General features: G+C 43.8%; 1 protein-coding gene across 1 annotated transcript in view; it reads right to left on the bottom strand.

The window, feature by feature from the left end:
• Positions 1–27,549, bottom strand: part of LOC120940565 (dynein heavy chain 5, axonemal-like) — a 445,728-nt gene that overhangs the window by 74,944 nt on the left and 343,235 nt on the right. Inside the window, exons 66-71 of the mRNA XM_040353506.1 lie at positions 25,422–25,592; positions 24,394–24,772; positions 22,668–22,939; positions 22,261–22,425; positions 8,143–8,410; positions 3,879–4,000 (exon numbers count right to left, since the gene is read on the bottom strand). Coding sequence (XP_040209440.1) covers positions 3,879–4,000; positions 8,143–8,410; positions 22,261–22,425; positions 22,668–22,939; positions 24,394–24,772; positions 25,422–25,592 — 1,377 coding nt within the window. The remainder of the gene's footprint in view (positions 1–3,878; positions 4,001–8,142; positions 8,411–22,260; positions 22,426–22,667; positions 22,940–24,393; positions 24,773–25,421; positions 25,593–27,549) is intronic.

Raw genomic sequence — 27,549 nt, 5'->3', positions numbered from 1 at the left:
GTTTCAGCCTTAAAGTGATACTACTTAAATAAAAAAAAGGTTTATACTTTTCTGCTCTATACAAGGATATTGCGTAGAGCGGTCCCTTACCTCTTCTTTTGGGGTTCCCCACAGTCCTGTCTGTTCCTCCTCTCCTGAGTGTACCCCCATAGTAGGTCACTTGGGAGGCACATGTGTGGGTGCGCTCCCAAGCCAGGTTGTGTGTGTCTACATACACACACAGCCTGGCTTGGCCTGCCCCCTTGCTTCCTCCTCACTGGATTTGATTGACAGCAGCCAACTAGCTCTTGAACCCCTTTCACACTGAGGGTGTTTTGCAGGCACTATAGAATTAAAAATAGCGCCTGCAATCCACCCTTAAACTGCTGCTCTATTCACTCCAGTGTGAAAGTCAGAGGGCTTTCACACTGGAATGGTGCGCTGGCAGGGCATCAGAAAAAGTCCTGCCAGCAGCTTCTTTGGAGCGCATTAGCAGCGGTGAACTCACCGCTGGAAATGGGCAGGAGCACAGTGCTGCATGGGCAGTGCCGCCGGCAATACGCCACTGTAGTGGCGCATTGTAGGCGGTATTTACCCTTTCTCGTTGCTATTGGGGGTTATAAAAGCACCCCGCTTGCGGCCAAAATGCACCGCAAATCCGACGGTAAAATAGCAGCATTTTACCGCTATTTTACCACCGATGCTATGGGCGTCAGCAGTGTGAAAGGGGTCTTAGTCTGCTCTGCTGCAGCCAGGCACCATGCTGAATTGAGAGAGAACTCAGAGGGGGAAGGTTTCAGATGGAAGTGAAAGGTTTTGTGCAGTAAAAACTGGTGCAAGCTATCATAGTGCAAATCCAGAGTCTTCTGTCCCTCTCCCATACTCCCACAGCTGAAATCCCTCAATGTTGTGGGGGTTAATACCAGTGATAGACATTTGACAAGAACTTATAAGGAATGCACTATGCCTATGCCTGCCCTTTCTGTCCCCCTTTTCCATTTATAGAAGTTGTAGTATAGCTTCTATAAATGAAAAGCACTCTATGAATAGAGGATAGGCAGATGAAGGAAAAGTCTACAGGAAAGGGAGGGCATAGTCAGCACTTCCGATATGTGTTTTTCACAGGTTCAGCACTGGTATTAATCCCACAGCACCATAAGATTACAGCTGCAGAGGTATGGGAAGTAGACAGAGGACTTTGGGTTTCCACTATGACAGCCAGCACCAGAGCACAAGGGACACTTTGGATCTTTGTAAATAATGTCTCTTGTGTTGATTTAAAAAAAAAAAAAATCAAAACTAAAGCCTAGTACACTGGCCGAATGGCTTCGTCGAAGGGGCATGACTGAAAAAAGTCTGCCGATCAGCACCCTCAGCCATTGGCTGAGAGTGCTGACTGGAGTGTTCTGGTGGGGGACCGTCCCCCTGTCAGAACACAACAGAATAACAGGGGAGATCTCTGTACCAACGTCAGGTTTTTAGCACAATGGCTGTAAAGTTTTTTTTCTTTCTTTTTTTTCTTTTTTTTTTTTTTTTTAGTGTATTTTGTGCGTGTACTCGAGAGAGGAGCCGGACTGCAGGAGTTGGGAGTAGGCAGGCCTCCCCCAGAGGCAATCTGCCACCTTTCTCCAGTTTTTTTTCATTCAGCCCTGCTGGGTTTAAAAAAAAAAAAAAAAACTACTAGTGTATACCAGGTTTTAGGCTTTAACATGTTACAAACTGATTGCACAATCTGAGTAAAATCCTAAATGCATTTACTAACAAATATACTGTATAGTACTATGGTATTCCTGTACAATTCAATTTAAGGTGTGTGCCCAGAGCAAACTTTTTTTAAGTTGTGGATAGAGTGGTGAAGGGTTAGAACCTTTGTTGGGTTTTTATGCTATACAGGGCTCTATTAATGATATATTCCCTCACGTTTTCATCAGACAGGAAATTAAATTAAATTTTCAACAGCAATAGAGTAGGGAAAGGAAAAAACTCTAGTCTGCATTTTATTGCTGTCCAAGTCCCTGTTGGAGATGTTACCTCATTTCCTGTATAGTGAAACCATTGCCACTGTAACAGTAACAGATGGCCATATACTGTGCACGTTTCTGGCTCCTGATGAACTTGGGTAAATTTGTTCTGTGGCTGGACCTTTCAGCCCCATCCTGCCTGATATCCATTGATTCAAAAATTGAAGGAGCTGGGCAGAAAATTGTTAAAATAACAGTGGCTGCATCCAATTAGATACACCCGCTGGTTGGGTATTTTGACAGCAGGTGGGCTTGCTGAAAAAATATACAATACCTGCAAGAGGTGATTCACCCATCCACGCTGTTAAGTGTGGACAAAGTTATATTATATACGTGTATTACCAACTTTAGTAAGGGGGCGTCCAGGATAGCAAAAATCTTGACAGGGGTTCTAAGCCTAAAACATGGTTTGGCTGTATAAACAATTAGGTCAACTAGCCCTTCGCATTACCTTATTGTTAATAATTCAAAATAAGGACAGGAAGAAAGGAGCACAATTCAAAGGATACTTGAACAAAAAAGAGCTGCATGGTTGAGCTGCCAGAAGGAAGCCTTTACTGCGCCAATGCCACAAAAAAGCCCAATGAGGCATATCAAGGTGCCGTTGGGCACATTGTAACCAGGCTTTTTTGTAGAACTTGTACAGTAAAAGCTTCTTCCTGGCAACCTGACCATGTAGATATTTTTTGATCAAGTATCATTATAGTGTGCTACTTAAAAATAACCACACCATCTTTTTTCAGAGCAGCCTGTATTTCTCCTGAGGTTACCTGTGGGGTTTTCTTTGTATCCCTTACAGTTCCTGTGGCAGTTGTGGCTGCAATCTTTCTTGATCTATCTGACCTTGGCTTGGTATCAAGAGATCCCCAAATGTTCCACTTCTTATTAAGTGATTGAACAGTACTGACTGGCATATTCAAGGCTTTGGATATCTTTATATATCCTTTTCCATCTTTGTAAAGTTTCATTACCTTGTTTTTTTTCCACCTCCTCATGGGTCAGTGTCTAGCCTGCTTAGTGCATCCAAGTGAGAGCTAAAACTCATTGACTATTTATACACAGACACTAATTGAGATTTAAAAAGCCACACATGGGGGAAATTAACATTACATTGCATTTTTAACCCGTGTGTGCCACTGTCTGTATTTGTACCAAGGCCAAACATTCCAGGGTATGTAATCTTTTGATCAGGGCCATTTGGGCAATTTCTGTTATCATGATGATTTAAAAATTATCCAAAAAACTGTGATAATAAATGGCTTTGTGTGATTGCTATCCTTAAATAAAAGACAGTTTGTTTGGCATGATCAGTAAAATTTTCAATATTAATGCCAAAATGTCACAATTTATGCCAGGGTATACAAACTTTTGAGCACAACTGTATATAAACACATATTGGCAGGATAGTGAATAAATTATATTTACTACAATATTAATCAAGTTAACAAACAATTAACCAATGCGAACTTTGTAAATCTCACTTATACAAAGCAAACTAATAACTTGAGAAATTGCATCTGTATATTCTCAACTGTCAAAAACAGGATATATTGCATATGTTCACTACAAAAAAACGTATATACCAAAAAATTACAGAGCATGTGAGGACCAAAAATGCACACATATTTCCTAAAATGCACTCATAAGCTCAGACACAATATACATGCAAAAAAATATATAATGCAAGTATAATCGGAAGGATTCGTAAAGGGTGCTGTAGACACCTTTTCAAAATCCGTCAGGGCACAGCACCGAAAGTGTTGGCGCTTACGCTCAGTTCATGTACCCGTTACAGACAGGTACATGGAATTTGTCTGTCTGCACTGAGGAAAGAATCAATGAAGCATATAACAAATTATACAATTTAAGAGGTCTTACTTGCACTGTTGTGTGCAGAAATGCAACAGCATAAAGCAGAGGCTTCCACTGTGGTACATTGGTTACATCCAGTAATTCCTGAGACACTCCAGAATATGTCCTCTTTAATCCTGCTTTCACACCTACAGACAAAGCACAGATAAATCTTTTATTTTCCTATATCTTCTGTTATGTTCTTGAGAGAAAGGAAATTATTCATAAAAATCTGCAATCCATTTTTAAAGAAAGCCTTTTAAATAATAGATGGCTCTATAGATATTTCCTTCTGTTACAAAACAGAGATGATACAGCACCATTACATTAGAAAACTATGCAAATGCAACAAAAAATAATGTATGCAACAAAGTATAAGTCAGGAAAGTGTATGGTTTTATTTTCTGCAAACATCAAAAAAATGTCCATCATCTATTTTTTAATGCTTACTGAAGCCATTATGTTTCTCTGTGCACTCAAGCACTGGGTTTACATGTTTTGACAAATCATAGAATCAAGCATACAGCTAGGTTCATAGATCACTATGAATGTTGTGAAAAAAAGTAAATTAGACAATGGTCTTCAGACCTGGACAGGTCTTATTTAAAGCTCAGCTTAGGCAAAAATCCCCTGCCATAGCTAAATATAAAATAGCAGCTTCAGCAGCAATATTCAGCTTTATTCCGAAACTGCCCCATGCAGTACTTTTTCTTTTTTGCTACAAGATCTCCTTAGTCTTCAAGGAGTATTAGAGCCGGTTCACACAGGGGCGACCTGGGATCCGACTTGAAGTCTCCCCAAGTCGTCCCAAGTCGCACGGTTGAGAAAATCAATGGAAGTGAATGAGAGACGTCTTAATGTACACTACTGAAGTCGCTCCGACTTCAGAAAAGGTTCCTGTACAACAGGGATATGCAATTAGCGGACCTCCAGCTGTTGCAGAACTACAAGTCCCATGAGGCATAGCAAGACCCTGACAGCCACAAGCATGACACCCAGAGGCAGAGGCATGATGGGACTTGTAATTTGGCAACAGCTGGAGGTCCGCTAATTGCATATCCCTGCTGTACAACTTCATTTCGACTTGTATGCAACTTGTACCCATTGATTTCAATGGAAGCTGCCTCAGAAGTCTGATCATTGTCTTAACTGAAGCAACTTTCCAGGAACATAACATACATTTCTCAGGCAAACCCCTCCCACAGAGCTGATTGTTGTTTGATTGGCCACTGGAAAGCCTCCTGTCCTGGGGGCGACTTGAAGTTGCCTTGTACTGTCCAGGAGGCAACTTGAAGTTGCCTTGTAAGTTGCCTGATGATTCATACTCAAGTCGTGTCCAAGTTGCCTCCCAAAGTCGTGCTGCCCCTGTGTGAACCGACTCTTACTCAATCCAGAAAACCGATAATATTTATGTATATGCAAGGTCTCATAGGCCCATCACCTGAGAAAGCATCACCAAGTCATCTTGCATTCATTGCCTATCGATGCATATCAGTAGTCAACAGGAAAAGTATATTGAAAAATAACATAGCATTGCAAGATTTGCTCGCCACCATACCTTTCCATAGGGGAAATGGTTGTGACGATGCGGGTTGATGGAGAAAGCCAATAACATAATTTTGTTTCATCTGCTCGTTAACGCTTTCTACTCATTCTCTTGTTTGTATAGTTGAAAGAACTTTAATAAAATGTATGTAAAAGGGAAAAAAGCATAGCATACACATAGAGCTTCAATGGGACAAAGAGGGCCACATGGTGGGCAGCATGAAGCCCAGAGGAACTCAAGCTTCTTGGGGGGAAAAAAATACCAATATAATCTAATTTAACTTTTACACAATCGATTGTATCCTCAGCACCATCATGTTTTTTGCCAGTGGCATGTAAAACATCACAAACGATCTTCCACTTCTGCTTAAATCAAACCTGATGTGACCTAACCCATGTACATTTATAATAAGGTCATAAAAGTGCTGAAGTGCAAACATAAATTAGGAAAACATGCCCAGTTAAAAGCGTTGCCCCCAATAACAAAAACACATTTGGGGGGCACACCCTCAAATGCGTTTAGATTCAAGATGGTGCTGCTACAGGACCTTGTAGTAGCACCATCTTGAATCTAAACGAATTTGAGGGTGTGCCCCCCAAATATGTTTTTGTATATTGTAGTGACCCTGACCAGGTCTTTTTGGGCTGGAGCACCCCTCTCTCTCATTACCTCCTTATTAGTGGTCACCAGTGCATAGGAGGAATCCCTTCAGTTCTCCCACATAGAGGAGTTTTTCTCCCATGGTTGAGATGCAGGATCTTTCAATCTATTACTAGGGTAGGACCCACTAATTCGGGGTACTTTGCTGCAGTAAGTGGGCTTAGCACTATAAGACCATATAGTGTGACCAAACTCTGTATTTTTTTGAATATGTTGAGGTGTTTTTAACTAGCCTTGCAGGATAAATGTTATTCTTTAATGTGTGCTCTATAATCTGTTTTGCCCCCAATAACAAGGTGCTTCTTTTGAGTTATAAAGTCACCCATAGACATCCAAGCCGTTCGTCAAATTTTCTAAAGGTACTATACTGTATAGAGTATATACTGAAAACACCATGTTTATACAGTGTGTATTATGTGATACGAAAATGAATAAACAAAAGTGTTCAGAAAGAACAATGCCTAATCAGCCTGTACAAATCCCCATTATGACATTCTGCGAGTTTTAAAAATACAAATTTAATAATAGAAATTAAAAATCTGAGCCAGCTTTCCAGGCAAACTGTTTTCTATATATGAAAATTGTTGGTCTGCCTTTGTGGCATATAATGCCTCTAAGTGGACACAGCACAATGCGAAAGTCAGGCTTAATAATGCAATGGTTATTATGTACCTAGAATGGTCTTATTATTCAGAAATAATTGTGCTGTGATGTCTATTGTAACACAACTAGCTTGTGCTGAACCGTAAATGTTGGGAAAGCCTTCCATAGCACAGGCTTTAAATTTCTGCAGAAATGTTTCTGATGGCATTGTATGATTCAGAAAGCATCCCTGTGGCCTTAAAGCAGAACTCTAAGCAAAAATTAAGTTTGTTAAAGTATACCTAAAGGCAAAACTTTTTTCAGTTTCGTATAGAGTGGAGAGGGATTAGAACATCTCTCAGGTTACTATTGCTGTCTGTGCCCCATTAGGGGGATTCATCTACTCTATTTGACCTGTTTACTGTCATCACAGTGGGTGAAGGTGAAATAAATGTCATCAAAAAAAGAAAATCTTTCATTGGGGACACTGGTTCTGGTGACTGACAGCCAGGGATTCTCTCACTTTGGAGGCATTTCATCTAACTTCCTGTTGTGAATATGGGACAGAAAGTGAAGGGGATTTCTCTAATGGAAAACAAATAGCAAAAAATAAAAATAAAATCTGACAAGTTGGCTTTAAACCCATGTTCACATTGGGCCATTTTGACATGTCAAATCGCTGGCTATTGCCGGCAATGGCACCGCCCAAATCGTTGCGATGCCGACCTTTGCAGTCCCGCACATATTCGCAAAAGTAGCTCTTGCACTATTTTACTGATGCAGGATAAGCACTTAAAATATAACTAAAGACAAAAATTATATGGAGTGGAGAGGGATTAGAACACCTGTCAGGTTTTTAGTGTGGTCTTTGTCCCCATTAGGGAGATTCAAGCTCTTCATTTGGCACACTTCCTGTTATCACTGAAAGTGAAAATAGACAAATCCCCAAATTTGGGCTATCCCCAGAATAGGAATAGAGGGGAAATCTTCCTGCAGGGACACTAGTTCTGGTGATCCTGGTGACAACCAGGAATTCTTTCACTTGAGGGATTTCCTCTAACTTTTTGTTGCTGCTATGGGACAGGATGTGATGGAAAATCTCCCCAATGAGAGGACTAAATGAGAGAACTAAAGAAAAACTGTCAGGGGTCATAACTCTCCCTTACTCTGTGAAAAAATAACAACTAACTACCGATCCCTGTGATTTAGTTAGAAACTGAAGCCCTCTTCAAAAGGGATACATTTGTGAACCTTGTAAAAAGAAGAAATCTGCAGCGTTTAGCCTATATCAAAGGTAAATACTACTAAAACAGTAACCCTTGATGTCAGCTGTGAGCTATAATATGCATAAATAAAGCTATAGGAACAGGTACTTGCATGCATAAATCTAGGTTTTTACAAATAACAAATATTAATAAATTAAAAAAGACTAGTAACTAAACACAATGAGACCTGCATATTTAAAGGTTAAGTCTATTTCCACAAAAATATGTTTAAACATACCTTGGGGTGGTTCATTAGTAAATTTTATTGAAGATTGTAGCAGATTTATAGGAAACTTGGGGTGAACTTCTGTGGTAATCCATGTCCGAAACCCATCATGAACAGTTTCTGTAACAGTTATTGTATCCAGTAATTCATCCATAAAATCAAGACCCAAATGGCAGTTCTGAAGAAGTAACCATCCACCATCTTGCATGGACTGACTTAGTAAGCGCCTGGCATGAACTTCTTGACCCTGGCCCATGGAGATTGCACGGCAAGGTGCATTCTGTGGAGAGTTGGACAACAAAAAGATTTATTTCAATCAAAGTTGGCAGAAAATAAAACTTATTGAGTTTACTGATAAATCATTTTGAACGCCCAAACTGAAGACCAAATAATGTCAGCTTAAGGCTACATTATAATACTCTGAGGTTATTCCTAAATTAGTAACATAGGGAACAGTCTGACCTGTTTATTCAAAAGACATACAGTAAAATGTACTTAAATTACTGTAATGCACACACACTGCTTATAGGCCCATAAGAGGTGTGCACTCTTAAGGAGATCCATGTGGACATCAGACATTCATTTTATAGCTGGCCAGCCTTTCTCAACTTCTTTACCTCAGGTCTCAGGGAACCCCTGCTAAAATCAATTTATCAGGGGGACAATGGGAAGAATGCCTCTTACACTGGTGGTCAGTGAGAAGAATGCACCCCTTACTGGGGTAGTCTTAATGCCACCTTTACCAAGAGCAAAAAAAGATCATCAGTATCTTGTCACTTGCTCTGCTTTGTGGCACTGGACACAGAACTATGCAGGTACCATGATGTTAGGTCACACCTCTATTAACCTTTGGAGGGAGCCTAGCTGAGAATGGCTGGAGTAGACCGACAGCAGTACAGGAAGGAAGCTTACCCCTGGTCTTTTTGGGTCCCCCAGCTACTCAGCCAAAAATAGCTCCCCCCAAACATTATCTTGCTTTTGCCCACAAAGCAGAGTTTCCTAGGTTTCCCTCCTGTTAACCCTTATACCTGGTAATGTCCCATGTGTATCTCTGTATTGTCCCTAGTGCAGTGTGTCCTGTTTTGTGTTCTGTAATATTAAGCTATTCTGATTTTCTAACAAGGGGCATCTGGTACATCTAGTGACATGGCACAATTCTGTCCTCTGTAAAATAGCACCTCAAATGGGATGTTATTAGTCTACCTTTTATAACTTCGGTTTATTGTGGTAACAAGCCACCTTTTAAGACATGACAACAATTTATTTTTCTGGTAAGAACCAATTAACTGTGGCAATAAGGCTGTGATTTTACCTGTGTTATGATGCACCTAAATTATGTGGCCTATACATGTCTTTACATTTTTCTACAATAATACGTACAGTATGTATAAAGAATTTAATCCCTGATGTACAGGTAAAAATACAGACAGCAAATATAATAACAATAAACATATGAAATAATGCATGCGTACCCATTTGTACGCAATATGAACAACAATCAACCCTAAAGCCGTGTACACACGATCGGTTTGTCCGATGAAAACAGACCGATGAACTGTTTTCATCGGACAAACCAATCGTGTGTGGGCCCCATCATTTTTTTCCCATTGGTGTTAAAAAATAGAACATGTTTTACATTTTTCCTATGGATAAAAAACCGATAGAAAAATCTGATCGTCTGTGTGGAACTCCATCGGAGAAAAATACATGCATGCTCAGAATCAAGTCGCGCATGATCAGAAGCATTGAACTTAATTTTTTCAGCTTGTCGTAGTGTTTTACATCACCGCGTTTTGGCTCAGTCGGATTTTTGACTGAAGGTGTGTAGGCAAGACTGATGAAAGTCAGCTTCATCGGATATCCAACGAAAGAATCCATCGGATTAGATTCCATTAGATATCCGATCGTGTGTACACGGCTTTAGCCCACCTTGAGCCATATTTAAGTAAATACATACATATCTAAATATGTACATATTATTGCCATTACTCTTTGGTAGTATGACACAAACTCTTGGATGGACTAGCCTTTCAGCTGTATACAGAACCGCCCTCTAATGCAGTAGGGTTAATGCTATAGAGGGGTAAGATCTTAGGGCCAGATTCACAAAAGGGATACGACGGCGTATCTGTTGATACGCCGTCGTATCCCTGTTTCTATCTATGCGACCGATTCATAGAATCAGTTACGCATAGATATCCCTAAGATCCGACAGGTGTAATAGCTTTACACTGTCGGATCTTAGGATGCAGTACCGCGGCCGCCGCTGGAGGGATTTCGCGTCGTAAACCAGAGTCGGGTATGCAAATTAGCAGTTACGGCGATCCACAAAACTTTTTCCCGTCGTTAGGTCGCCGAAAGTGTTAGTTTGCCGTCGCAAAGATAGGGAACCTTTTACAAAGTGTAAACTTAGTACACCATGTAAAAGTATACCCGTCTTTCCCGCGTCGCTTTTGAATTTTTTTTTAAAAAAAAGATTTCCGGCACGTCGTAATTTCGCTCAAAGCACGTCGGGAAATTTGCGTCGGGAGCATGCGCAGTACTTCCGGTGCGGGAGCGCGCCTAATTTAAATGGTAGCCGCCCCATTTGATTTTGGCCCGCCTTGCGCCGGACGGATTTAGGATACACCGCCGCAAATTTAGGTAAGAGCTTTGTGGATCGGGCACTTAGCCAGAAAATTTGCGGCAGTGTAACCTAAATCGGTTACGTTACGCTGTGAATCTGGCCCTTAGAATCACAATTTCCCTGTGTTAACCACTTGCTTACTGGGCACATAAACCCCCTTCGTTCCCAGGCGGAATTTCAGCTTCCGGCACTGCGTCGCTTTAACTGACATTTGCGCGGTCGTGCGACGTGGCTCCCAAACAAAATTGACGTCCTTTTTTCCCCACAAATAGAGCTTTATTTTGGTGGTATTTGATCACCTCTGCGGTTTTTATTTTTTGCGCTATAAACCAAAAAATAGCGACAATTTAAAAAATATATATATATTTTTTACTTGTTGCTATAATAAATATGCCAATTTTTTTTTTAAAAAACAATTTTTTTTCTCAGTTAAGGACGATACGTATTTTTCGACGTATTTTTGTAAAAAAAAAAAAAATCGCAATAAGCGACTGGTTTGCGCAAAAGTTATAGCGCCTACAAAATGGGGGATAGATTTATGTTTTTTTTTTTTTTTTTACTTGTAATGGCGGTGATTTGCGATTTTTTTTGTCAGGGCTGCGATATTGTGGCGGACGTATCGGACACTTTTGACACAATTTTGGGACCATTCACATTTATACAGCGATCAGTGCTATAAAAATGCACTAATTACTGTATAAATGTGACTGGCAGTGAAGGGGTTAACACTTGGGGGTGAGGAAAGGGTTAAATGTATTCCCTGGGTGTGTTCTTACTGTGTGGGGGGAGGGGACTGACTGGGGGAGGTGACCGATGCTGTGTCCCTATGTAAAGGGACACAGATCGGTCTCCTCTCTCCCTGACAGCACGTGGAGCTGTGTTTACACACAGAGCTCCACGTCCTGCTGTGTAACCGACGATGGCGTGTGTCTGGTGGACATCGCGGCCGTCAGGCACTCGCATCGGCTCCCGAACGATGCGCCGGGCACGTTGTTTGCCCGCTGCGCGCCCCCAGTGGCGCGCACAGGGAACAACAACGACAGGACGTCCAGGGACGTCCACCCGGCACTTGAGAGCCATGCTGTGGACGTCTTTCGACCATAGCGCGGATCTCAAGTGGTTAAATTATTTTTCTATGTAAACTGGGAAAGACTCCAGCACAGAGAACTTAATTTTATTACACATAGAAAGTCTCTAGTCCTCATCAGTAGAAAGCAAACGCAATTGTATTCCGTGGAAGCGTTAGTGCTTGTAGATTGAGAGTAACACAGAGTTTATATTCAAAACCCTTTTAAAAAATAAACCTCCAAAATTTTGGAACGTGGTGCAATGATTAATCACAACATGTGGGTACAGCAAGTTCCTACGTATAGTCTTAAAAGCCCAAGAGCAATTTAACCATGCTCTTTGCAGCTATATATTTATATATTGTTACAATTCCTGCCATGTGTTTCTGTGCACAGTGTGCATTTTTGCTTTTTGCTTTAAAGGTCTTTCCATATTACAGGAAACCTTCTGGTGCTGCTGTCACTAGTCAATAAAAAAGAACTCTAAGGCCGGGTACTCACGACCAAACATGTATGGTGAAAGCGGTCCGTCGGACCGTTTTCACCATACATGTCTGCCAGAGGGCTTCTGTACGATGGTTGTACACACCATCGTACAGAAGTCCGCGCGTAAACAATACGCGGGGCGTGTCCGCGGTGTCGCCGCGTCGATGACGCGGTGTCGCCGCGACAATGACGCGGCGACGTGGGCGGCCCGCCTTTAAAATGCTTCCACGCATGCGTCGAAGTCATTCGACGCATGCGAGGGACGGCGGGCGCCTGGACATGTACGGTAGGTCTGTACTGACGACCGTACATGTCCGAGCGGGCAGGATTCCAGCGGACTGTTTTAAAACAAGTCCAGGAATATTTGTCCGCTGGGAAAAGGCCCGGCGGGCAAATGTTTGCTGGAATTCGGCCCGCTCGCGCCCACACACGACCAAACATGTCTGCTGAAACTGGCCTGCGGGCCAGTTTCAGCAGACATGTTTGCTCGTGAGTATGGGGCCTAAGACTGCAATGTGATACCCTTGTTTTTACGCATCTCAACATACAGTACACAGATACCTTCCCGCTATCATTTCAAGAAAACCGATGATGAAATAAAAACCAAAGGCTGCCATTGCTGACCACCTTCTGAAAATGCTGGTTGTCGAGCTGTCAAAATTCCAATTGATTCCTAACTTTATTTTGGTTTTTCTTTTATTCCATTCAGACCTAGAACAATCATGGAGCATAGACCGCTTTCTGTATTTTTAAAGGTCTGGGAATTGAAATTGAAGTTAGAGGAGCAGCAATTTTAGTCAGTAAACTAATATTTTAAGAAGGGTGTCAACAATAACATAATTCTCTGATTGAGAGTTTACTGCAAATTAACTACCTACCACCCACTTTGCTTCAGAAACCCACAACAGTTTTACATGAAACAGATTTACCTATGCCACAGATTTTACTAGTTAAAGTTTTATTTCTTACAAAATATTTCCAGAAAACTGAATATTAAATTACAATACTACATGTAAATGTAGAAGGAATAAAGTCATTGGCTGTTTTTTTTTTTTTTCTTTTTCTTGCTGGCTGGGTGCCTGCTGGGGAGATTCCCCCACTACAGGTCCTGGCGAGTGTTGTCGCAAAATGTTTAAACGGTCACAGAAACAAGTTGTGGTGGAAAATGTTCCAATGGGGAAACCTACCAATATGACAGGGAATTAGGTGGATTGGGATGCAAAAAACAGTGGAGGAAACATGGCGAAAATTACAGCAGGAGGTGGGTTAGTTGGAAAGGAATAATGGCAGAAAGTGGGAAATATTGGACATAGCTGCCCAAAGAGGTGTGTGATGTGTGGCCTCCTGGGAGTGGGGTTTGATGATTTGAATGACTGGGAAAGGATGGGGAGAGCTTAATGACAGCCAGAGAGGAGAGGGTTAAAGCACAAATACCACAGAAAAGTTTGCTGTGACTAAGATTGTCTGAAGTGGTGGTGGGGAGTATTTTTTCAACAGAAATGAGGACATTGCAGAGTGTAAGTAGGAGTAATAAAATAACAGTTAAGGTGGTCAGGGGGCTCTGTGCCCCCCACCCCAAAGCACCTTATCTCCATGTTAATTGGAACAAGGGCCTCTTCCCGGCAACCCCGGGTGTTGGTTGAGGGGGTCTGCAGGATTAAAAACCGTTCTTCTCCACTGCTGCCGTCTTCTCCACCCCCGACCCGGTCCTCCCCTTATGCTGTCTGGCGGTTCTTATATAGCAATCGGGTGTGGCTATCTGGTGCCATCACTGTGAGACCCGCCCCTTGTGACATCATGTGACATCACAAGGGGCGGGTCTAACTGACGCCACCAGCTGGCAAAGTCCCATAGCTATACAAGAACTGTCAGAGAGAGAAGTTGGCACAATGACGGGAGACAGCACCGGAGGAGGACCGGATCAGCGGTGAAGACAGGAGGGAGAAGAAGACGACAGGAGGGAGAAGAAGACGACAGGAGGGAGAAGACGACGACAGGAGGGAGAAGAAGACGACGACAGGAGGGAGAAGAAGACGACAGGAGGGAGAAGAAGACGACAGGAGGGAGAAGAAGACGACAGGAGGGAGAAGAAGACGACACGAGGCAGAAGAAGACGACACGAGGCAGAAGAAGACGACACGAGGCAGAAGAAGACGACAGGAGGGAGAAGAAGACGACAGGAGGGAGAAGAAGACGACAGGAGAAAGAAGATGTCAGGAGGGAGAAGAAGACAGGAGGGAGAAGAAGACAGGATTCCAGATTCTGATAAGCCTCCTGCCCGCAGACCCCCACAACCACCGCCCAGGGTTGCCTGGAAGTGGCCCCTGTCCCTATCAACATTGGGACAAGGTGCAAGAACCCACCCCCCTATTTTGAGGGCATGTGGCCTGGTATAGTCTGGGGGGGGGGGACTCACTAGTCCACCCTTTCTTGACCTTCGGGGATGCATGCTTGCATAAGGGGTTGGTATGGATTTTGGAGGGGACCCCATGCCTTTTCTTTTTGGCGTGGGGTTTTCCCTTTAAAATTCATACAAAATAGAAGAGCCTGGTATGGTCCCGGGGACGGGACCCCACACTGTTTTTTATTTTGGCATGGGGTTCCCCTTAAAGATCCTCAGAGCACGTTCATGATGATCCAACTTGGGTGTGACTTCTATACAAATCGGCTGAAAGTCAGATAATTTAATACGGCTCTCATAGGGAACCACTTATTTTGAATAGAGGCAGAGATACGCTGCTAAAAGTTAATGTGGCTAAGCACGCATTAACGCCAATGCAAAAAGCTACTAAAAGCGTGTTTTTGCAGGCGCTTTTTCTTAGCATTGGTATTGGCTTTGCAGCTCACTTTTTCTAACGCACTCTTTGCATGAGGTGTTAAGCACCAGTGACAACATGGAGGAATTTACATGCATCAGTAAGTTTGGCAACAGTAAATCGACTCCTGCCACAGCCTATCTTCATCTTGGAAATTTGACAGTTCCATAATGATCCAGAAAACACATCAAAATTATTGCATTGCCAGGTCATTTGCAGTAAGTTCCCAAGTGTGTTCGTGACAACTGCATTAGAGGTGATATCTCCTCACTTTGAAAAGATCTCCTCTTTATTTTCACTGTGTTTCTGGAGCGGGAAGTGAAGAGAAATCTTTCTGGTGGAAAACAGCAGCATACAAAACAGACAAGGACCATACCCATTTCTTTTTTTATGCAAAACAAAGTTTGGATATACATACACAGCCCCAGAGGGATTTACCCACTTCCTGACCAGGCCAATTTTTGCTATACGGCACTTTGACAATTGCGCATTCATGTGACGCTGTACACAAACAAAATTGATTTATTTTTTTTCCCACAAATAGCGCTTTCTTTTGGTGGTATTTGATCACCTCTGTGTTTATTTTTTGCTATAAACAAAAAAACAGTGCCAATTTAGAAAGAAAAAAAAGCATATCCATGGACAGACACAGCTCCTTAAATCTTAACAAGTGGGTTATGTTCCTGTTCACAGGAGAGGACTAGACAAACATGTTAAAGTAACATGTATTTAGTTATCTAACAGAGTTGAACAGCCCCGCCCAGGGGGCGGTCCCTCCAGACATAACCCTCCTCCCTGCAGGAGGAGGGGTGGGTGCTATGTCTGTCCATGGACGACAGAGAAAAGGATGGTGGGACGTCCCCAAGCAGGGTAAAAAACGAGGGGTGGGAACAGGATCAGTAAAACCAATTTAACTTCACCCCAAAAACAAGCAGAGCTCCTCAACGGAGGAGTTGCAACCTTAAACCAGCCGCCTGCAAAACCTTGCAGCCGAAGGAAGCATCTGAAGATGAACACACATTAACCTTGAAAAAATTTGGAAAAAGTGTGAACGGACGACCAAGTCGCCGCCTTGCACAGCTGTGAGACAGACGCTTGATGACGGAAAACCCAGGAAGCACCAATTGCCCTGGTCGAAAGTGCCATGACCAGAAAGGGGGCGTCCGCCCCCTAAGAGCATAGGCCTGCATGACAGTCTGCCTGATCCACCGAGTAATGGTGGCTGACAAGACCGCCGGGCCCCTTTTGTGGACCCGACACCGACACAAAAAGTGCGTCAGATCTCCAAAACTGAGCCGTAGCAGGCAGGTACACCCGCAAACCGTGTACAATGCCTAAATAATGAAGCGCAGCCTCCTTAGGATGCGCCGGCCGAGGACATAAAGGATGGAAGAACAAAGTCCTCATTCAGGTGAAAGGCCGAAACCACCTTTGGAAGAAAGGAAGGTTGTGGGCGCACCACCGCCCTATCCATATGGAGGATCAAGTACGGTGATTTGCAATGCAAGGCCGCCAACACAAACCCTTCTGACAGAAGTAATGGCCACCAAAAAGACCACCTTCAGAGATAGTGTCAAGAAGAATCCCTCTGATGTTTACAAAATGAAGGTTCCTGAAGAACTTGAGAGCACAAGAGTCAAAACTCATGGGGGAAGAGGTGGGTCAAGAGGAGGGAAGTCATGACGAAACCCATTGCACAAAAGGTACCCACCAGAGAATGGGCCGTGAAAGGCCACTGAAAAGACACAGCCAAGGCTGAAATCTGCCCCTAACCGGTGCTTAAGGCAATTTCCAGATCCAATCCAGGCTGTAAAAACAGTAGGACCCTGGACACAGAGTACGGCACTCCATCTTTTCGCACACAGATGAAGGCCTTCTAGGTGCGATGGTAGATCCTCCTGGAAGACGACTACGTGCCCTCAGCATGGTTGAGATAACCGAGTCGGACAGACCCCCGTCTCTTAAAACCTGGCTTCCAATAGCCACGTTGTGAAAGCCAGCGACTGTACAACAGGATGAAGTATGGGACCTTGAGACAGAAGGTCCTCCCGCATTGGCAACTGCCAGAGTACATCCGCCACCAGGCGCCCGAGATTGGCGTACCAAGGCGTAATAACCCACAGGGCCCCCAACGCTTCAGACGCGACTGTACATGGATCACTAGACCTGGCCATGAACCTCGACACCTTGCGGTTGAGACGAGCAGCCAGGAGATCCATGCCCTGTGAGCCACACCTCCTGCAAGGGAGTTGAAAAACCTCAGAGTGCCAAGACCAGTCGCCCTGGTCCAGCATCTGGCGACTCAGGTAGTTCGCCTGCCAGTTTACCAGATGGTAGACCTAAGCAGCCACAGCCATGGCTTTGTCTGGCTGAATCCTGATCAGGCGACCTTGCAACCTCCTCGACCACGAGGAAAAGCATAGCCCGATCGCCCGGAGTTCTAGGACATTGATCGGTAGATGGGATTCCGCTAGAGTCCATCCCCCCCAGGGCCACCCGGACGCCCCCCTCAACCCGTGAGGCTGGCGTCCCTTGTAATCACTGTCCACTGGAAGGGAAGAAATGACTCCAACCGAACGAAGAGCCAAAGATCTCAGCAACCAATTCAGAGACTCTGACTAGGTGGCTTACATGAATCTAGTGATCCAGAGACAAAGGAGATTTTAACACTTGGACAGTATCTCCCTCTGCAAACATGAGTGTGGAACTGGGCATACGGTACAGATGCGAAGGAGGCAACCAACAGGCTCAGGACTCGCATGCAAAAAACGGAGATATGACTGATTGCGTGATGCCAACAGCCACACTGCAGCCTGAAAAGTCTGCAATTTCTCCAGGGGAGGAAAGACCTTTGACACCGAGGAGTCCAGAATCAACCCTATGTACTCCAAACGCTGAGTCGGAACCAGGACCGACTTCTAAACGTTTAACAACCACCAAAATCTTGGAGGGTCTGACTGGCTATAGACACATCCTCCTCTAATTCTGAGCCAGAATCTGCTCTCAGAAGAAAGACGTCTAAGTAGCCCACGATGGCGAGCCTCACTGTCCCAGCAAAGCTAGGATCGGTGCGAGCACCTTCTGAAGACACTTTGGTGCGGATGCTAGGCCAAAAAGAGGAGCCACAACTGAGCCACAACCCTACCATGAAGCGCAGAAACCTCTGGTGACCTGCGCAAAGTGTGGTCTGCAAGTATGCATCCTTGACATCCAAGGACGCCAGAAACTCCCCTGGACGAAGCGCAGCTACCACCAAACGAATGGAGTCCCTGCGAAACAACCTAACTCTCATAAAGGCATTTAGGGCTTAGAGGCCCAAGATTGGACGGACCTTCGGGACCAAAAACAGATTTGAATAGCATCCCTGAAACCTCTCGTCCTGCGGGACAGGTAAAATTACCCCACAGCTTATCAAGTCCTACACTGCCCCAGCAAGGCAGAACGACGAGCCGGAAGGAGAGAGACATGAGGGAAGAATCTGTTCTGTGGATAGGAAGAACCCTATCCAGACCACCTCGCAGACCCACTGGTCGGAGATCAGGGAGGTTCACCGAGCTGAGAACCTGCAAAGCCTTTGCCCCACCCATGAGACGGGCCAGGGAAGGCTACATACATAGGCGGGTGTGGGTGCGGCTACGCACCCAGGAACGTACCCATCCCCCAGCTGAGCCTTTGTCGCCTGGGAGGATTACCCCGCGGGCCCTGACTGATGACAAAATACCGCCTCTGAACGGAGAATGAAGGACCCGGAACACGCCCCTTTGCCCAGCTGGACTGAGGGAGGAGAGTGCTCTCACCCCCAGTAACATCTTGATAATGTCATCCAACGAGGTACCAAAAAACCTCCCACCCCTGAAGGGTAAATCAGCCAGGGCTCTTTTGGATGCTTGGTCATCAGACCAGAATTTCAGCCAAATCAGACGGTGCAAAATCACAGCCGAAACAGAGGCTCTGGGCATTGAGGATGCAGCATCCTGTGCCGCATCACAGACCTATACAAGGCCCTTGACCAACAGGTCGGCCAGTCTAAAATGAGGGAGGGGGCTGGTGCTTCTCCACAGTCTTGTGCAAAACCTTGCCCACTCAGTGAGTGTCTTAGACACCAAGGGTGCGGCCGCGATACAGACCCCAGCATAGTAAACATGGAGCGGGTCCAGTGCCTCAGACCTCCTATCAGTAAGGTCCTTGAAGGCAGGGGTCCCTTCTATAGGGAGAGCGGTCACCCCCCACTTAACAGGGGGTCACTACCTGAGGAGATCTTTTTTTTTTTAACTCTCCTCAAAAGGGGTACCGAAACCCCGGATGCTGAGGAACTACAAGGACTTCTGCGGCTTTTCCCATTCCTTATTAATGAACTAGTCAAAGAAAATATAAGGAAAACCTTCACAGAGCGGTCTGATTTGTGCACACAAAAAAAAAGACTGAGCCCTCAGAGGAAACCTCCGCTGTACCAGGCAGCATAAGGGAGTTCCATACAGCACACTGACAAGTGCTCTGCACACATGTCTTTGAAGTGTGGGAGGACACCGGAAAACCCAAACCCACAAAAACGCAATCTCCAGGCAGTTTAGCGTCCGAGTCCGGACTCGAACCTGTGACTCGCCTGCTGTCAGGTGAGGGAGTTGACCATAACACCACCGTGATGCCTGAGGGAAGGGGGCACTATTTAACCCCCTTAACACCCACACGCCGCTCCAACAAAGTGTCCATGAACCACAGGTGCAGGAGCTCCAGCAGCCACCTCTGGCATGTTTTGAGAGGAAGAACCTGACACTGACTACATCTATAACAGGTCTCAGGGACCCAGTTCAGACCTGAAGAAATCCCACCCTCCATGCTGCGCTGACCGGGGGGTTACCCAGGGGACTCACCAATCACCGGAGGAGACCGTTCAGCGCCACTGCCTACCCTTAGAACACAGCATGTGCTTGTGAGGAGAAATGCTGTGCGGTGAATCTGCTCAAAACATCATGAGGAGATCTGTGCTGCACGCTGAGAAGCTTAGCACTAGAGGCAAAATCACATCCAAAATGGCCGCTGGATGCCTCAGAGCAGGAACGGCTACAGAAACATGGCCGCACGCAATAGTAAACCGTGCCATAGCGCGGCCACAACAAAATGGCCGCCAATGAAAATTCCTTATGGAAGCAGCAGGCTACAAAAAAATGTAAATGGCTACGTGACTGAGAAGGCCTAAGGAGGCCCTTCCAAGCAAATACACCCGCACAGAAAAAAAAAAAAAACACAGGCCACACACCCACAGCCCCCTGGTGGGAATATGAACCCCCCCACAGGTCCACCCCGGCAGTAATAGACAGCAGAGGGAAATATGACAGAGCAGGGAAGGGAGAACAGGAGGACCCCCGAACCCCAGGAATGCGCAGCTGTACCAACCCGCCTAAGCGGGAGGGACTGCACTTACCCGTCCAAGCGAGGACCCATTGACGCATTCCTGACAGGCATACAACCGCGTCAGAGGTAGCTGTCGGCCCGGTCCACTGTGAGTGAGACAACACCACAGCCCAGTCATATGTGGAGCAGAAGCTCACCGGCCACCCTAGGAGTCATGGGGTATGTCGTGGCAGACCCAGCCTCTTTGCAAAGGTGTGCTCACGCTCACTGGCTGGACTGAGTAGACTGCAAGGATCTATAATATCCAGCCTGTCTCTCAGCCGACAGTTGATAGAAGATTCTTTCATGAAAAAAATAAAATAAAACAAAATACTATTTTCCTCATGGAGCTGGGCCCAAAGGGAGTCATATGTCCTTCTCCTTGCTAGGCAGAAAGAAACTGAGGCTGCATAATGCATAATCTGTTTAAGTAACATGTATTTAGTTATCCAACATGTTTCTCCCTAGTCCTCTCCTGTGAATAGGCCACTTGTCAAGATTTAAGGAGCTGTGTCCGTCCATGGACGATAAGAGAAATATGCACAGTTATTGTACTGACACTGGCAGGGAAAGGGTTAACATCACGGGCGATCAAAGGGTTAAAGGGGTTGTGAATGCCCCCCAGCCCCCCCCGGTTTACTTACCTGAGCCCGTTTATCTCCTTGGCTGGGATGCGCCGTCCTTCTCTCCATGGGGTCCTGGCTCTTGATTGGATAGATTGATAGCAGTGCAGCCATCGGCTCCCGCTGCTGACAATCAAATCCAATGACGCGTGCCCCGGGTGGCAGGGCCGATTCCGGCATTCGTATCCATGGATGCAAATGCTGGACACGGGAGCGCACCCACAGGGTAACGCCCTCAGGAGAACGCTTCTCCTAGGGGGTCATCTAATGTGGGGAGGATCCCAGAGAGCCACCGGGGGACCCCAGAAGAGGATGTTCGGTGCCACTCTGTGCAAAACGAGCTGCACAGTGGAGGTAAGTATGATATGTTTGTTATTTAAAAAAAAAAAAAAATAACCTTTAGTATCACTTTAAATGTGTTCCCCCAGTGTTTTTCAACTGTGTGGGGGGATGGGTTGCCTGGGACAACACACAGATCCGCCCTCCTGCAAAGAAGGAAGACAAGATCCTGTGTCATCCCCTGTCAGAATGGAGATCTGCCTTGTTTACTTTGGCAGATCCCCATTCTGTCTCTGCAACCCGCTGATTGACTTCCCCCGCTGGCCAATCGACACACGCGTGCCCACAGAACCTTGTGTATGAAACTGACGTACACCTACAGCAATTTGTGCCGCAGAACCAACGTGCCGCAGTATAACTGAGGCGGCTGATCGGCAAGATGTTAAGCTAAAAGTATGATCAAAAACCTATTTTGGTTAATGTGATGATCATCTGCACCTCCTCGATTCATAAAATACCATGCACTCTGCAAAAAGAATACGTTTTTTTCTGAAAGGACAAGCAAGTGACCTCATGTGATATCTGTACTACAGACGTAACTACAAATCTCAGCACTTGGCGTTCAGTGCTTACAGGAAACAAGCTGAATATGGTGAAATATTTATCAAATGCTGCATGAGTAAGAGACGGGGCACACTTTGTTAATGGTCTTTTTTTAACTGTTCAAATATACAAAATTTGTTTCAGCTTCAAAAAATGTATTATTACAAGTGTGCTTGATAATGAGTATGTAAGAAACCCCAATGTGCAGGATGTAAAACATACTGTATAATACACCATACCTTGGACTTGGCTAGGCGCTCAATGTTCTCTGTGGGATCTGATCCCATTGACAGGAAACAGGTCAGGGGAGTTCTGCAATCACTTTCAGCCCACATGGCCTCCATGTCAAGGACGAAACCCTCAGCAAATTTTACACCTAGAGATTCAGCTATATAATGACGGGCCTACAAAAGAAACATAATTAGTTATGACTGTAGTATTTTTAGAAATCATATATGATACATTTTACATTTACGAATTCCATGGGCATTAACATTTGTGCATCTTAAAATTTTGCATATAGATCTGTTACACCTTTTAACAATGACAACACCCCTTTATCCTGTAAACTTCTTACAGTATATGGTGCATTTTACAATGCAACCATTGTGTTGTATCATGGCAAATATTTAAGATATTTTATTACCTGAGCAATTGTTCGATCAGGGCACCAGCTACGAATAAGTAGCAATTTTCTGAAAGTGTCCAACAAACTATCATATCCATCAGGTAATGATGATTCTTCAGGGGCTTCCTTATCGAACCAGATTTTCCATGCCTTCTCATTTCTTGCAACTTGCCCCAAGAGGTTATTAAAGGGAGGCAAGTTTGATAGCTGTACCAGATTGAGCCATGTCATGTCTAGTATCCATTTTTTGGGCTTTGGCTCCACAGAATTTAAATCCAATGTGGCACCCCCTATTTGGAAAGAAGAATAAAGAGTGAATATTAGTCTGCAATATTTAAAAAAATACAAATGTCATTAATGCACAATCCATCCAACACTAGGATTTTAATGTGGGGGGGAAAGCTGGTGTGAGAAATTAATAAATCCACTTTTTCATCACAAAAATGTATCAGCAAGTATTCCTAGTTCCCCATATCAGGTGAAACAATCAGTGGTGTAGTGTGGGTGGTCAGCGCTCAGGACAAGAAATGTGTGCCCCCTAAGCCAGGGACTGTGAATGGAGGGGAAAAAGAGAGAAAACGAGAGAGAAAGAAAGAGAGAGAACTAGAGAGCAAGAGAGAACTAGAGAGCAAGAGAGCGAGAAAAAAAAGAGCGCAAGAAAAAGAGAGCCAGAGAAAAAGAAAGATAGCGAGAGAGAGAGCAAAAAGAGAGAGCGAGAACCCCCTTACATCAAAGTTTCTTGTACAGTACTCACTGGGAGGCCAGATAAAGAAGGGAGGGAGGAGGAGGGCACTTCCCTCATAGTGGATGGATGGATCAGCAAGCTGTGCCTTTCCTCTTCTGGCTGCTGGGCTTCAAACTTGCCACGCACACTTCCCTTTCTCTGAGGCACAACACTGTTGGGGAGTGTGGGCAGTGCAGACACAGGAGGAGAGGGCGGGAGGAGGAGCAGAACTAGCTCTCTCTCTCCTCTGCGAGGAGGGAGCAAACTGTCAGTGCTGGCTCTAGGCTATGAGATAATCTCAGAGCTCAGAGCCCTGCAGCCAATAGGGAGCCATAGTTCAGCCTTCTGACACCCCCCCCCCACACACACACAGTGGTATCAAAGCCGCCCTTGCCTTCCCCAATACTGGAGAGAGCACACAGGTGGCTTCTGCTGGCACAGCGCTCTGCAGTTCTCCTGTGCTTAGCCCATTCTCTCAATCCAGCATGAGCTCACTGTCTGTCATCCATCACCCCTCTAAATGTTGCCTCTGGGGTGATACACCCCCCCCCCCCACGCTACTGGAAACAATACATCAGCTTAACCTCTACAATTTTTCATTGGATATATTTTGGGTTTCTCAACCAACTTGCTGGCAAAAGCTCTTGTATATGTATGTTTATCAAAAATGTACTAACCATAGACCAAAAATGGTCTTGCTGGTTAGACAACACCTCTACTGCTGTAATGGTAGATGATAATATTACTTCTATGTACATATTAACGCTGCCATTTAGTGGTTCCAAATAGTCCCATTTCCTCCTTTTTATCAGTATGAAGATTGCTTGAGCCTTGAACTATAAAGGATCCCCCCCCTTCCTCTTGGGGTTCTAGTATATGATTGTAATTGTTTTCTTTTCTTTGTTTTTTGTACACTGGGTAAAATAGGCCCTGCCCCTGTGTGGGCAGCAATTGCATTGTTTTTATGTATCTATGCTTGTTAAAATCAATTAAACAGATTAAAATACAAATGTTTTGTACCTTTGATGAGAGTCTGAAATTCATTATGGGAGATTTTCTTAGCTTGTAGGTCTATTTTTAAGGCCATTAGCAATGTGAAGAGAAATTTGTGGTCTTCATACAGGCCTCGAGCTGTATACTTAAACACCTCAAAGGTAAGATACTCAATAATGTTTGCAATTCTCTTGGCTGTCAGCTGGGATTTCACAGATTTCTCCATTGACAAGTCAAAGATGCCCAAGAATTGACGGAGGGATGTCTGATACATGACATTCACCAGACTCATTTCCACAATGAGGAAGTACAGGATGCTGCCACGCGTAGCTACAGGACGATATTCCTCACGAGCTGTATTAATCTTCAGTTCAGTTTCTGCTGCAATTGTCAGCTTCTCACTGACCTTAAATGTAACAAGACATGTAGCGTGCATGTTATTCATAGCAATAAATCACAATGAAACATTTAGTGTTTACTCTGTTTAAAGCCCAATAATTTTTAGCTCCAAATGGCTATTTTACTAGACTGTACAGAGGTAAGTCTCCCTATATCCCATCATTACTAGTAACAAAGCCCTATTTAAAGTTACAATATAATTAGTTTAAAAAAATAAGTGCTGTAACAACTGTGTACTGCGTTCTTGCCACATATAATAAAAACATGTATAAAAACACAGATCCAGACACTTTTACTCTGGTATAGTGCTCGCAAATAACTTGCATACTTTTAGTATTAAAACTGCACCATGGCACCTAAAAACATGCACATTTATGAACACCCTTTTCCCTAATAATTTGTCAGTTGGTAATTTAGGAGACAATGCCAAAGCTTAGAGAGTTTTTATATAGCTGTACAGAGATCCTGCCCTAAAACAAATGGTTTATTCATCAGAATTTAACAATACATAACTAGTTATAACTTGTGTATTTATGATCTGCCTTACAGGACAGCCATTACAAAGTCATGTTTATTTTTTTTATATTTGGAGCACATTGCGAAATACATTTTTATTAGAAGTATTAAGGCTAGCATTTAAATAGTATAGGCTTTACCTCCTCTGCTGTGGTCTTTGTTATTCTAAGGACTTCAATCAGAGATTCATCTTCTACAAGAGAACCCTGGGTGCTGGTCAGACGGAACAAGAGATTATCTTCTAGTTCCTGCATTTTCCTCTTGTTTGAAGTTACTTCTTCCATTAACTTGACACGCTCTGCTTCCAACTCCTACCAAAATCATTGAAAGGAAATGGGGATTCAAATAAACTACAAAAACTTCTAAGACATAATCCCAACAATATTTTCATCAATGTAGATATCAGATGTGTCTAAACAATTATATTCAGACAGCTGGCTAAATACAAACATCTCTAAATATATTGTATACACAAATTAAAACTTCCTCTATTGATTTGTGGCCCTTTTTCACAAAGATATCATATAATTAATAGAAGCTCATGCTGAGAGAATTAAGGAGGCTGCCAATGCTGACCTCCTTCTGAAACTGTTTGTCTAGAAATTCTGCTAATCTTCTGACAGTACATTCTAAGGATCTTGATCTGGAACATGCAGGCAGCAATTCAGAACTTAAGATGTGGATACGCGTCTTGGGTCAGTGATAGCAAAATAATTGAAGCCATTAGATATGAATGACAGTCAAGAAACAAGTATTTCAAGAAAGGAAAAGTAAGGACAGTAACCACTATATTTTTGTCAGCATGTGATTAACGTTAAAGGTTTCTAACTGGAAGAGTTTGAATATGTGTTCAACACAAGAATTAATGTCTAAGCACTGACTGAATATTGACTCCAACACCATCTAGTGTCAACAGTTATATAGTTTCCAGTGTATAGCATAAGGTATTTATTGCTCAAGAGATGTATACAGGGGTGACACTAGGGGAAAGCTTACTGACACTACAGCACCTGCATGAATTCCATGAATTTTCCAAAGCACACGATTTCCCTACAGAAAAAATAAGTGTCAGCAAATGTATGACCAATATGTAGATGCCCTCCAATTCTGCATTGGCAGCTCATGTTTGACTATTTTAAAGATTTTTCCTATGATCTGACCTCTGGTGATTAACATGGCACCTAGCACATTTGCTTTTGAAGCTCTTTGCATAAGTACTTCTCTTAATGTCCCAGGCACCATGCTGATCACAGAAGTTTTAAGCGGTGCAGCATCTGCCAATCAAATATGAGCTGTCACTGAAGAACACGGGAGCAGTTGCACATTAAGCTGTTTGCACTGATCTGGCAGAGTGGAGCAGAAGGTACTCTAAAAGATGCAAATAGTGCTTAAAGTAACTATCACATTAGTAAACTAATATTGTAAGAGCTAGTAAGTCTTAAAAGGACAATGCCACTTTGAGTGATTCTGTCTTAAATATACCCCAGACCCCCTCTCAGTGGAGCCATCATCCAAAAATACTCCATCCCCACTCTCGAGTTCTTCAATGTACTGGCCTGCCCAGTGCTGCACAGCCTTTGAAAGAAAAAACACCCCAATCGGGTCCTGGGTTTAGTGAGCACATACTGTAAGTCACAGCTTTACTAATTTCTGTATATGGTCTGCACTTATTGCAGCCATCAGCCATCCAGCAAAATATGGCCCATACACAAAATAAAAGTAACATTTAGGAGATTGATTATTTTCAACAATATAAACTGGAAAATGCATTTTTAATTTCTCTCTAAATCTGACATGACTATTAAAGAAAATCACATTCCCCATAGCCTTATTGCACAAAATAATACATAGCTTAATTTGGCTACTTTAAACTAAACATACATTTCCTTTCTAACTGCAAAAGCTATAAAAATACACAAGTATGCATTTACTGAACAGAGCTGTAACATTGACAATATTTATTATTAAAGCAAAGGGGATATGGATTATATTGCCAGAAGCACTGAACATCACTATGAAGAAATAAGTGGGCAGATGGAGCACCATGGTACACTTTGATCCTTTCCAATTGTTCCGTTACGGAGACAGACCTTTATTACACTGCAGAGGCTACATAAAATGAGGGAAGGGAATAAATACTCAAAGAAAACACTAAGCAATGTTTTGCTAAAATGTAAAGGGCGATCAAGTATTCAAGAGGCAGATTTCTCAGATCTTCGATTACAGAGTACTGTCAAGAGAAAAACATCTATCAGAAACACTTGCAGA

This window comes from Rana temporaria, chromosome 5 (genome assembly GCF_905171775.1).
Source record: "Rana temporaria chromosome 5, aRanTem1.1, whole genome shotgun sequence".
NCBI lineage: Eukaryota > Metazoa > Chordata > Amphibia > Anura > Ranidae > Rana > Rana temporaria.
Note: the sequence above shows the minus strand (reverse complement) of the source record. Positions and strands in the feature narration are given on the sequence as shown.